At 44.4% G+C, this 13,217-nt stretch overlaps 1 protein-coding gene across 1 annotated transcript; it reads right to left on the reverse strand.

The window, feature by feature from the left end:
- Window positions 1-6,438: 6,438 nt before the first annotated feature.
- On the reverse strand, window positions 6,439-10,532 carry LOC135553771 (metalloproteinase inhibitor 2-like). Its single transcript, XM_064985713.1, has 5 exons — window positions 10,263-10,532; window positions 8,997-9,067; window positions 8,314-8,416; window positions 6,847-6,968; window positions 6,439-6,694 (listed from the first exon to the last, which is right to left on the reverse strand). Exons 1-5 carry the CDS (start codon window positions 10,390-10,392, stop codon window positions 6,566-6,568), a joined length of 555 nt encoding a protein of 184 aa, XP_064841785.1. The 5' UTR covers window positions 10,393-10,532; the 3' UTR covers window positions 6,439-6,565.
- Window positions 10,533-13,217: the final 2,685 nt, after the last annotated feature.

The following is a 13,217-nucleotide window of genomic DNA, read 5'->3' on the forward strand; positions in this document are numbered from 1 at the left end:
GTCTCTACCACACAGATACTGGTTCAGACCATTCATGAGGTCTCTACCACACAGATACTGGTTCAGACCATTCATGAGGTCTCTCACCCACAGATACTGGTTCAGATCATTCATGAGGTCTCTACCACACAGATACTGGTTCAGACCATTCATGAGGTCTCTCACCCACAGATACTGGTTCAGACCATTCATGAGGTCTCTCACCCACAGATACTGGTTCAGACCATTCATGAGGTCTCTCACCCACAGATACTGGTTCAGATCATTCATGAGGTCTCTACCACACAGATACTGGTTCAGACCATTCATGAGGTCTCTCACCCACAGATACTGGTTCAGACCATTCATGAGGTCTCTCACCCACAGATACTGGTTCAGATCATTCATGAGGTCTCTACCACACAGATACTGGTTCAGATCATTCATGAGGTCTCTCACCCACAGATACTGGTTCAGACCATTCATGAGGTCTCTCACCCACAGATACTGGTTCAGACCATTCATGAGGTCTCTCACCCACAGATACTGGTTCAGATCATTCATGAGGTCTCTCACCCACAGATACTGGTTCAGACCATTCATGAGGTCTCTCACCCACAGATACTGGTTTAGACCATTCATGAGGTCTCTAACACACAGATACTGGTTCAGATCATTCATGAGGTCTCTCACCCACAGATACTGGTTCAGACCATTCATGAGGTCTCTCACCCACAGATACTGGTTCAGATCATTCATGAGGTCTCTCACCCACAGATACTGGTTCAGATCATTCATGACGTCTCTCACCCACAGATACTGGTTCAGATCATTCATGAGGTCTCTCACCCACAGATACTGGTTCAGACCATTCATGAGGTCTCTCACCCACAGATACTGGTTCAGACCATACATGAGGTCTCTCACCCACAAATACTGGTTCAGATCATTCATGAGGTCTCTCACCCACAGATACTGGTTCAGACCATTCAGGAGGTCTCTCACCCACAGATACTGGTTCAGACCATTCATGAGGTCTCTCACCCACAGATACTGGTTCAGACCATTCATGAGGTCTCTCACCCACAGATACTGGTTCAGATCATTCATGAGGTCTCTCACCCACAGATACTGGTTCAGACCATTCATGAGGTCTCTCACCCACAGATACTGGTTCAGATCATTCATGAGGTCTCTACCACACAGATACTGGTTCAGATCATTCATGAGGTCTCTACCACACAGATACTGGTTCAGATCATTCATGAGGTCTCTACCACACAGATACCGGTTCAGACCATTCATGAGGTCTCTCACCCACAGATACTGGTTCAGATCATTCATGAGGTCTCTCACCCACAGATACTGGTTCAGATCATTCATGAGGTCTCTCACCCACAGATACTGGTTCAGATCATTCATGAGGTCTCAATCTTCAAAGCTTTTTCACTATGTTTTGGTAGTGACACATTGTTTGGGGTGGTAAGGAATTCAAGTAAACATTTCAAATATGCAGATGCAGTCTCAGGGAGGACGTCCACAGGGAGCTGGCATGTCGGGACACCACTTTCACACTGGATGAACTTATTGACTTGGCTATCCGTCTCGACAACCTGCTGGCTGCCCGCGGGCGTTCGGATCAGGCCCTGTCGTTCCCACTTCCCAGCCCTCCTGCCCCTATCCCTATGGAATTAGGAGGGGTGGCTTTGAGGGGGACCGGAGGAGGAGTGTCCTCCTGCACCAGTTGTGGTCGACGAGGGCACACGGCCGACCGGTGCTGGAGGAACTCGTCTGGGAGTCAGGAGGGCAGGCGGAGCACTGTTTGATCACCCCAGGTGAGTAAGCACCAGAATCACCCAGAGCTTCCTGTCGGTCATGTGTATGTGTTGACTTCGTTCCCTGGGTTTTTTCCTCTCTACAGCATAAGGCGCTAGTCGATTCAGGCGCAGCTGGGAATTTCATGGATCGTGGGCTTGCGTTAAGGCTAGGGATTCACCTTGGTGTTGTTAAACCTACCTTTCCCCGTGCACTCCTTAGATAGCCGACCATTAGTGTCAGGAGTAATTAGGGAGGCTACAGTGCCGCTGGACATGGTAACGCAGGGGGATCATAAGGAGCAGATTAGTCTGTTCCTTATAGATTCACCTGCGTTTCCAGTGGTGTTGGGAGTTCCCTGGTTAGCTCAACACAACCCGGTGATTTCCTGGCGACAGGGGGCTCTTAAGGGGTGGTCAGAGGAGTGTTCAGGTAGGTGTATAGGAGTTGCCGTTGGTGCGACTACGGTGGACAGTCCAGACCAGGTTTCCAACGTGCGCATTCCCTCTGAATATGCCGATTTGGCTATCGCCTTCAGTAAAAAGAAGGCGACCCAATTACCACCCCATCGTCGAGAGGACGCTGCACTTCCTAGGAGTCACGTGTATCCATTGTCCCAGGAGGAGACAGTAGCGATGGAAACATATGTTTCTGAATCGCTGGGACAGGGGTACATTCAGCCCTCCGCATCACCCGTCTCCTCAAGCTTCTTTTTTGTGAAGAAGAAGGATGGAGGTCTGCGTCCGTGCATTGATTATAGAGGTCTAAATTCCATCACAGTGGGGTTTAGTTACCCACTACCTCTCATCGCTACGGCAATGGAATCATTTCACGGGAACGCGTATAATGTTACTTACCCTACATTATTCATCTCATATGCATACCTATATACTGTACTCTATATCATCGACTGCATCCTTATGTAATACATGTATCACTAGCCACTTTAACTATGCCACTTTGTTTACATACTCATCTCACATGTATATACTGTACTCGATACCATCTACTGTATCTTGCCTATGCTGCTCTGTACCATCACTCACTCATATATCCTTATGTACATATTCTTTATCCCCTTACACTGTGTATAAAACAGTAGATTAGGAATTGTTAGTTAGATGACTTGTTGGTTATTACTGCATTGTCGGAACTAGAAGCACAAGCATTTCGCTACACTCGCATTAACATCTGCATGTGACAAATAAGATTTGATTTGATTTATAATCTGGTGCGTATCCGGGGAGGAGATGAGTGAAAAAACGCATTTAGTACTACATCTGGTCATTATGAGTACCGCGTCATGCCATATGGGTTGAAGAATGCTCCAGCCGTCTTCCAATCCTTCGTAGATGAGATTCTCAGAGACCTGCTCGGGCAGGGAGTGGTAGTGTACATCGATGACATCTTGATCTATTCTGCCACACGCGCGGCGCATGTGTCTCTGGTGTGTAAGGTACTTGGGCGACTGCTGGAGCATGACCTGTATTGCAAGGCGGAGAAATGTGAGTTTTTCAAACAGTCCGTTTCCTTCCTGGGGTATCGTATTTCCACCTCCGGGGGTGATGGAGGATGACCGCGTTACAGCCGTGCGTAATTGGCCGACTCCGACCACAGTGAAAGAAGTGCAGCGGTTTTTAGGGTTTGCCAATTACTACCGGAGGTTTATCCGGGGTTTGGTCAGGTGGCTGCTCCCATCACCTCACTGCTTAAGGGAGGACCGGTGCGCTTGCGTTGGTCAGCAGAGGCGGGCAGAGCATTCAGTCGTTTGAAGGAGCTGTTCACCAATGCGCCCGTGTTGGCGCATCCGGACCCCTCTTTAGCGTTCATAGTGGAAGTGGATGCGTCCGAGGCTGGGGTTGGAGCCGTGCTGTCCCAACGCTCCGGCGTGCCACCCAAGCTCCGCCCGTGTGCTTTCTTTCGAGCAAGCTCAGCCCAGCGGAGCGAAACTATGACGTGGGGGACCGGGAGTTGTTAGCTGTAGTCAAGGCTCTGAAGGTGTGGAGACATTGGCTTGAGGGGGCGAAACACCCTTTTCTCATCTGGACTGACCATCGTAATCTCGAATATATCCGGGCAGCGAGGAGACTAAATCCACGTCAGGCTAGATGGGCCATGTTTTTTTTTACCAGGTTTCGGGTTTACCATCTCATACCGGCCAGGCTCCCAAAACACCAAAGCCGACGCGCTGTCCCGCCTCTATGATACCGAGGAGCGGTCCGTTGAGCCAACTCCCATCATTCCACCGTCATGTCTCGTGGCACCAGTGGTATGGGAGGTGGAGGCGGAGATAGAGGAGGCCTCACGGTTAGAGTCGGCCCCCCTTAACTGTCCAGTGGGGACTCAGTACGTGCCGAGGGGGGTCCGAGACAAGCTGATCCGGTGGGCTCATACTCTCCCCTCCTCGGGTCATCCTGGCATCGAGAGGACAGTGCGGAGTCTGAGAGGGAGATACTGGTGGCCCACGCTGGCGAAAGACGTGAGATTTTATGTCTCCTCCTGCTCAGTGTGTGCTCAGAGCAAGGCTCCTCGGCACCTGCCTAGAGGGAAGTTACAACCCCTCCCCGTTCCACAACAGCCATGGACACACTTATTGGTGGACTTTCTTACCGACCTTCCCCGTCCCAGGGAAATAATACGATCCTGGTCGTTGTGGATCGGTTTTCTAAGTCCTGTCGTCTCATTCCTTTCAAATGGTATCAAGAATACGCATTTCCTTGCTTCAGGTCCTGAGCTACAGGCAGTTAGATTTGAGTGTCATTTTAGGCGAAAATGGGGGAAAAAGGGGCAGATGCTTAAAGAGGTTTTAACAAATTAGATGGAGACCGAAGCTATAGGCTTCTGTAGCCATGCGCAAATGACAGTATAAATCGGCAAACATACTTGCGGAACCCATGCATGCGTTTTCATGGTTTTGCGCATGCTTCAAGTGACAAATCTGAAAGCACCCCCCGTGCTTTGAAAAGTTGATGTAATTATACCTGTACTTTCCTGTGGATATATGGTCTCCCATTCCTACCAGGGAAAGGGCCAACCACATGGACAACGGGTAAAATGCATTAAAATAGAATTTTAACATTCCGGCTTGTAGAGATTGTTAGAAACTTTTGATTCAAACTCAAATTTCTGCCCAACATAATTCAATGTAGTTCATAGTCTGCTTTCCAGACAATGTTCACCCAGGATGGAGTGGTCAAGCACGACTCCAACTCAAATTTGCTGACTACACGACAGAGGTAGGCCTGATTACAAACAGCGACGAGGCAGCCTACAATGCAAGCATGGGGCGATGGCGCTGAAGGCAGCGGGGCCACGGGTGGTGTTTTCCAACTCTGGGTAGCCCAGTGTAGTGTTTTCTAACTCTGGGTAGCCTAGTGCAGTGTTTTCCAACTCTGGGTAGCCTAGTGCAGTGTTTTCCAACTCTGGTTTGAGTACCCCAAACGACACATTTGTATTTTAATCCTGGACAAGCAAACTTGATTCAATATGTCAACCTATCAAGCCCTCAATGAGCTGATTGTCCAGGGATACATCTAGAATGTGTACTTTTGGGGGTCCTCCGGGACCAAGAACACTGGCCTAGTGGAATGTGTGGCCAGTAACCCAAAGGTCACTGGTTGGAATAACTGAGCAGTCTGTGTGCCCTTGTACATGGCACTTACCTCCAATTTGCTCCAAGGACAAGCATACTAATTTAACTGACCTAAAAACACATTTCACTGCACCCATCTGGTGGAAATTAAACATGTTTGTGGGGAAAAGTGAACTGTTACAATCCGGAGAAGACAAGTTGCCCACCACTCTGGGACTTGACACCTCTGTGACCAATCAGAGGTCGGGCATGGCGCACGGAATGTCTAAAGAAAGATAGTTTTACCAGAAATAACCCATTCCAGATAGACAAGCAAACTCTTTACAGAAATATAACAGCCTCGAAAGGGGGTTTAAAACCTACAGCTGCGTATGCCAGCACAGCATATCCTACACAAAGCATACCTTGCAATACAATCTGATCAAAAAAAGCTGGCCAAAATTTACACAATGTTCTCTGCAATTACATGCAAGTTTGTCTTCTAAACCAGATTAGTTCAAATGTCAGCAGATGCCCAATACCATGGTGGGTACACGTCTGGGTGGTTTCATACCTAATTATTAACTTTACTTTTGAGAATCAATGTCTGATTTGTTCCACATCGACCAATTACTGCTCTTCTTTAGAAGGCTTTCAAAACACTCCCTGGTCTGCAAAATGACTGAAACAAACTATTCATCCCACTAAAGAATATTACAGAACAAGTCAGTTGTTTAATGGTCATTACATAGGTAAAGCCCTGGTTTAGACCCAAACTACTAAAGGGCCCCAATCAGTAGACAAATGTAGAATGTTCCATATAGAAACGCCATTAGAGCCTACATGTTTACTTTCATGTCAGAGAAGACAATTTGTTCTTCATGTATAGAACATATCTGAACATTCTACATGACGCCCTGCTTGATGCTTCAGGAATACTGTTCTATTTACAAATAAACATATTGGACAACACTGATCACGATTTGGGGTTGATAACAGCTTTGGTTCCAGTTAAATTAAAAATCCATTTAAAAAATGAATGGCAGAAGACATTAACAATGCTATATTTGATTTGTTTATTTTACAAGAAGTGACCAGCAAGACATTTTGGTTCATTTAAAACTACACATTGGCAGCTTTGTCATCTGGAGTCACTAAGCGGATGGCCTGTAGAGTATAGGAGTCCCCAATATCTAGGAACTACTTCCAAGCACAAGAACCATTAATCTTGATACAGGCAAGGTTTTGGCCATTGTTTGTCCCCCAGTCCATCCACAGGCATGCATCTGTGGTGCTGAGCGGACAGGGGAGCGAAGTGCAGTGGATGATCTGTGGAGCAGAGAGAAACCAAGATCACTGATTATTATACAAATACTCTGGCTCATGTGTTTTGCCAATATGACCAGAGTAATATACTCCCTTTTAGAAAACGTGCTGTGTAAATATTGGTGTACATTAATATGACTAATTCCCACACACACCTTGCAATCACAGCCGCGTTGGTAGCGGTGAGTCAAGCTGTTCTTTTGTGCAGCACTCAAGTCCTCCCAGGGCAGATTATAGCCACACAGTGTTACATACATCCTTCCAGTCTCCAGCTTGCCTACAGACAGAGGAGATAGTGAGTCAATGTACCATGGGGAAAGTGCCCCACGTTTTCATAACTGTGACCTTAGTTACCTACAGTCTGTAAGCTGTTATTGTCTTAACGACCGTTCCGCAGGTGCACGTTCATTAATTGTTTACGGTTCATTGAACAAGCAGGGAAACAGTGTAAACCCTTTGCAAAGAAGATCTGAAGTTTTTTGGATTTTTACAAATTATCTTTGAAAGACAGGGTCCTGAAAAAGGGACGTCTTTTTTGCTGAGTTTAGTGTTGGTCCCATGTTTCAATGGCCGAAATAAGAGACTGCAGAAATTTCACAAGAAGCTAATTTCTCAGGTTGTGCACAGATTTGTTTTCATCCATGTTAGTGAGCATTTCCCCTTTCCCAAGATAGTCCATCCACTTCACAGGCGTGGCATATCAAGAAGCTGATTAAACATAATTACACATGTGCACCTTGTGCTGGGGACAATTAAAAAAAACACTAAAATGTGCAGTTGTCACAGTGCCACAGATGGCTCAAGTTGAGGGAGCATGCAATTGGCATGCTGATTGCAGGGAAGTCCACAGAGCTGTTGCCAGATAATTTCTCTACCATAAGCCGCCTCTGTTTTAGAGAATTTGCCCTTCATCCGCCACTATCACCTCATGTTGCAGCATTATAATGCATGGCCCCACGTCGCAATGATCTCCCCATAATTCCTGGAAGCTGATAATTTCCAACTTCTATGGCCTGCAATCCTCACACATGTTACCCATTGAGCATATTTGGGATGCACTGGTTCGAAGTGTTCCAGCCAATATCCAGCAACGTCGAGCTGAACATGCCACAAGCAACAGCCTAAGTTACACGTAGGTGATGTGTTGAGCTGCATGAGGCAAATGTTGGTCACACCAGATACTGGCTCTGATACGACCTTTTTATTAAGGTACCGTATCTACGACCAACAGTTTCAAATCTGTATTCCCAGTCATGTGAAATCCATAGATTAGGGCCTCATAAATATATTTAAATTTACTGATTTCCATATGAATTGTAACAAGGTAAAATTTTTAGAAGCTGTGTTCTTAACTGACTTGCTTAGTTAAAGTTAATTAAAAGTAATAACATGAGGTCTGCCAAAGCTTGATAACATTTGTCAATGAAACTCATTAATGCCAAAGTCCACATCAAATTGTTTTGTGGTTTGGTTGTCCTGAAAATAAAAGTGCTAAACACTTGAGGTGAAATCTAAGGGCTGGACATGCAGATAATGGAAAGCTGATTTGTGCTGGAGTCTGGGGACTGATAGGGTTAACCAGTGTTGGCAACAGAACGTGGGTAACATAGTGAGAACCTCACCTGTGAAGAGATACTCCTTGTTGAGGTCCAGAGTCACACCACATGCGGCTGGGGATGGTGCAGTGAAGACGGCGTGGATAACCCGGTCTGGGCATTTGAACATCTAGCCAATCACAAGGAGAACAGAGGATCTGTCAAACATCTACATATCATTTGGAACCTCACCAATTACAGCTCTCAGGCACTGTCAGTCTTCACAGATCTGTAAGGTGCAAGCGATCATTTATTCCAGTTACCACACCCAGCCTCAAGGACAGCTAGCTCATGACTAAAGGTTAGTAATGATGTAAGGCACAGTGAGAGTTTAAGTTAAATGACTTTATAAATTCAAATATAGAAATGCAGCAACCTGTGACATCAGAGGGCCAACTAACTATCTGTTAGAGATTGTAGTGATATAGCTTTAATGAAGTGGCAGCTGAGTTCATATAGAGGATGTCAACATAGACATGGACCAACAGGAACATCAACACTTTAGGGAGAGGCTTTTTATAGAAGTATACTAATTTCATATGGTGGAAGTACCACAACGACACTCCTTATACCTATCCAGATCTGTAGACATTGAAGGGCTGGAGCCAAGGGGAAGAGAGAACTGGGCCCAGCTGTCAGACTGGGGTTCAGGGGGCTTCAATGTGTCAGTGCAGGAAGGAACAACCACTTAATAAAAAGGCTGATCATACCTTGATCTGTTGGATGTCATACTTAATGGCGTCAGACACCGTTTCCTTTCCAACCACCTTCGCCCTGATCACTAGAAGAGGGAGACATGGATTTCAATAATGTTCGTTAAACCATTCTGGTACACTGGTCAGTCACACTGATGGTGTAAGGGTGATATGGAGCAGAGAGAAGTGTAGAACGCTTTACAGACCCAATACCCAACACTCTGTTCAGAATGTTTGTGCATAAGTTAATGGGTGTAACATTTTGCCTAGGTTAACGTCAAAACAGATGACAGAGTCCATTTCCCTCCTGGTCCTACATTCCTAGTTCTGGTCTTCTGCTTTTAATTTGACACACCCGGTTTAAACGTGCTCTCCGTAGATGATTGGTTCAGGTAGGAAGATGCTGTACAGTAGCTGCTGCTGTAAGACTAGTCCATAGAACAAAACCTCAAGTCATTGGCACATGGACTCGACAGCATTCCATAGTGATGCTGGCCCATGTTGACTCCAATGCTTCCCACAATTGTCTCAAGTCGGCTGAATGTCCTTTGGGTGGTGGACCATTCTTGATACACAGGAAACTGTTCAGTGTGAAAAACCCAGCAGCGTTGCAGTTCTTTGCACAAACAGGTGTGCCTGGCACATACTACCATTGCCCCATTTAACAGCGCTTCAATCTTTGGTCTTACCCAGTCACCCTGAATGACATACACAAGCCATGTCTCAATTGTCTCTAGGCTTAAACAGCCTTCTTTAACCTGTCTCCTTAAATCGACACTGAAGGGGATTTAACAAGTGACATCAATAAGGGATCATAGTTTACACCTGGCCAGTCCATGTCATGGAAAGAGCAGATGTCCTTCATGTTTTGTAAACGCATCTCAAATAAAATGTGTAGTGACACTTTATTCCTAAAGCAACGCAGGGCTCTCAAACCTGTTCCTGGAGAGCTGCAGTCCTGTAGGTTTTTGCGCCATCCCTAGTCTAGCGCACCTGATTCTAATAATTGGCTGGTTGATAAATTGACTCAGGTTCGTTACAAATAGGTTTGGATTCAACATTGACAGAAGCATAGCTCTCCAGGATCAAGATTGATAGCCCATCTCACTGTCGCCTATTTTATTTTGTATATAATTGTGTGATGTATAAATAGGCTTGATGATCATGTCATAATTATTTCTACTACGACCACACACAATATATCAAATGTTTGCATGCTGCGTATTAATAGCTCTCAACATGTGAAGGCTGAAAAGTAAAATGTTACCAAAATTGCCCTACCGATCTCTGCATCGCAAAAAGCCTTTTGGGGATGCGGAGGGGAGCATTTGCAAGCATCTGCGATGTCTTCGACCCGCCACAGGAACAGCACGAACAGAGTAATGAAACAACTGCTTACTAACCGCGTCATTTGGAAACGAATTACGGTGATCCAAATATCACAAAAGGAGCCGAGTAAAGGTGTGAGGCGTAAATTACAAAATAACGTATTTCCCTTCGGACTGTTCCCAGACCGACGGATAACTCTTAGAAGTATTTTTCTCTCAAAGTAATCATCCGCTATTTATTGCAGGCTGTGAGCTCCTCCCCCTGTCAGAACCCAGCCTGTGGTAGGCTGAGCATTCTATTAATCCAGAACCGCAACCATTCAATTAAAAAGAATCCTCTGACTAATGGCTCAACCACAGGCTCAACATGCCCAGTTGCCATAAATTGACGATGGAACTGAAAGATCCGTTTTGGGGGGGGGGCATTCTACACTGTTCTCTCTTTGTACATCTCAGTGCTCGAGGTGTCACTACAGACCCTGGTTCGATTCCAGGCTGTATCACAACCTGGCCGTGATTGGGAGTCCCATAGGGTGGCACACAATTGGACCGGGGTTTGGACAGGGTATGCCATCATTGTAAATAATCATTTGTTCTTAACTGATTTGTCTAGTTAAATAAAGGTTCAATATAAAAATAGACTAAACCTACTGGAATTCCTTAAAGTTTTGTTTTCAGTAAAAAAAAAAAAAAACACCTGGGGAAATTTTAGAGCAGGTTCAACTTGCCCAACTGCTCAGTTCACTTGCCCCTGTCATCCCATATATGAGATGAAAATGGCAGCCGGTTTTGGCGGACAGCCATTATAAACTTGAGCACCACAAGAGACAATAAGATAACACCATCCCACCAGCTAATTGGGCTACTTTTGCACATCTGTTGTTGTTTGAGTGGGGGAATTGCATTAAATGAGTCGATGTGTTATGAAAGATGTGACATTAAGGATTATAATAAATTCCACTTTGATGTCATACAAGCTAACCACACACATTTCTGTGTTTGAAAACTCATGTTAATGATCTCTATTTTTTATCCTCAGTTACAAGGATGACATACGTTATATTTTTTATCCTCAGTTACATACGTTATAGCCTGTGTTGTCTTGAACAGAATGAGCCTATCTGCATCATATTGTGAAGAAAAATTGCAGTGGAACATACATTTGAATGACATCATTCTATGCGCACCAAAATTAGAATCTGTTTGTTTGAAGTGCCTTTTGAAAGCATCCCAGCAAACACATTTGGTTCCTTGGAAGTTGTGGGAATGCAGGTTTTTGGTTTCCCATTGGTTCTGGGAACAAAGCCCTCAGCTTCCTGACTGGTAAAAAGTATTGTTTTTTAAACATTCTGAGAACTGAAGTGTGAACTTCACCTGTTCCGGGAATGTTTATTTTTAGGTTTTACGGAGGTTCTGAGAATGTTTTACGATGGTTCCCTGAAAGTTTTCCTGGGTAGTTTTATTAATGTTCTATTAACAGAAATGATAGGTTATTTGAAGATAATTCAATAACATTCTGAGAACATGTTTCACATAAGACTTTTAATAATACTGCTAGCTTAGTTTGGGTTGACTGTTTCCAACTCTAAGCAGACAGGACACATGGAAATTAATTTGCTTTGGCATTCATTTTTTGTCGTTGAATCTTCTGTTCTCTATCCATGGAATTAGTCCACTGTCCCACCAGGATGGAGCTAGAATGCTAAGTCATATGAAGCTGTTAATGTGAGTCTATTCAAACACACACATTTCAAAGGAAACAAGCACTCATTAAGATCCGGTGTGGACAATTACTGGGCGCAGCTAACAAACCTGAGTTAAAGAGTAAAAATGTGCTTAACAAGTCAGATAATTTTACATTTACATTTAAGTCATTTAGCAGACGCTCTTATCTGATAATCAGTTGCGTGGACCAACTTTGTGTGCAAAAATAGTGTTTAACATGAATTTTGAATGACTACCTCATCTCTGTACTCCTCACATACAATTATCTGTAAGTTCCCACAGTCAAACAGTGAATTCCAAACACAGATTCAACCACAAAGACTAGGGAGGTATTCCAATGCATGACAAAGAAGGGCACCCATTTGTAGGTGGGTAAACAAAAAGCAGACATTGAATGTCCCTTTGAGCCTGGTGTAGTTATTAAATATACATTGGGTGGTGTATCAATACACCCAGTCACTACAAAGATACAGGCGTCCTTCCTAATTCGGAGGGGAAGAAAACCGCTCAGGGATTTCACCATGAGGCCAGTGGGGACATTTAAACAGTAACAAAGTTTAATGGCTGTCATAGGAGAAAACTGCAGATGGATCAATAACATTGTAGTTACTCCACAATACTAACCTAATTGACAGAGTAAAAAGAAAGAACCCTGTATAGAATAAAAATATTCCAAAACATGCATCCCGTTTGCAATAAGGGACTAAAATAATACTGCTAAAAACGTGGCAAAGCAATTAACTTTTTGTTCTGAATACAAAGTGTTATGTTTGGGGAAAATCCTATACAACACATTACTGAGTATCACTCCACAAATTTTCAAGCATAGTGGTGACTGCATCATGTTATGGGTATGCTTGTCATCGTCAAGGACTGAGGAGTTTTCTGGATAAAAAATAAACCAAATTTAGCTAAGAGCAGGAAAAATCCTCAAAATAAACCTTGTCCAGTCTGCTTTCCACCAGACACTGGGAGATGAATTCGCCTTTCAGGAGGACAGTAGCCTAAAACACAAGGCCAAATCTACACTGGAGTTTCTTACCAAGAAGTCAGTGCATGTTCCTGATTGGCTGAGTTACAGATTTGACTTAAATCTGCTAGAAAATCTGCTAGAGAACTTGAAAATCGTCTAGCAATGATCAACAACACATTTGACAGAGCTTGAATAATTTTGAAAAGAATA

This window comes from Oncorhynchus masou, chromosome 14 (assembly GCF_036934945.1).
Source record: "Oncorhynchus masou masou isolate Uvic2021 chromosome 14, UVic_Omas_1.1, whole genome shotgun sequence".
Classification (NCBI taxonomy): domain Eukaryota; kingdom Metazoa; phylum Chordata; class Actinopteri; order Salmoniformes; family Salmonidae; genus Oncorhynchus; species Oncorhynchus masou.

Coding starts and splice junctions, on each gene's coding strand:
- LOC135553771 (XM_064985713.1), bottom strand. CDS start 10,392: ATGACGCGGTTAGTAAGCAGTTGTTTCATTACTCTGTTCGTGCTGTTC. Junction 9,068..10,262: donor TTTTTGCGATGCAGAGATCG/GTAGGGCAATTT, acceptor TCCCTCTTCTAG/TGATCAGGGCGAAGGTGGTT. Junction 8,417..8,996: donor ATGACATCCAACAGATCAAG/GTATGATCAGCC, acceptor GTGATTGGCTAG/ATGTTCAAATGCCCAGACCG.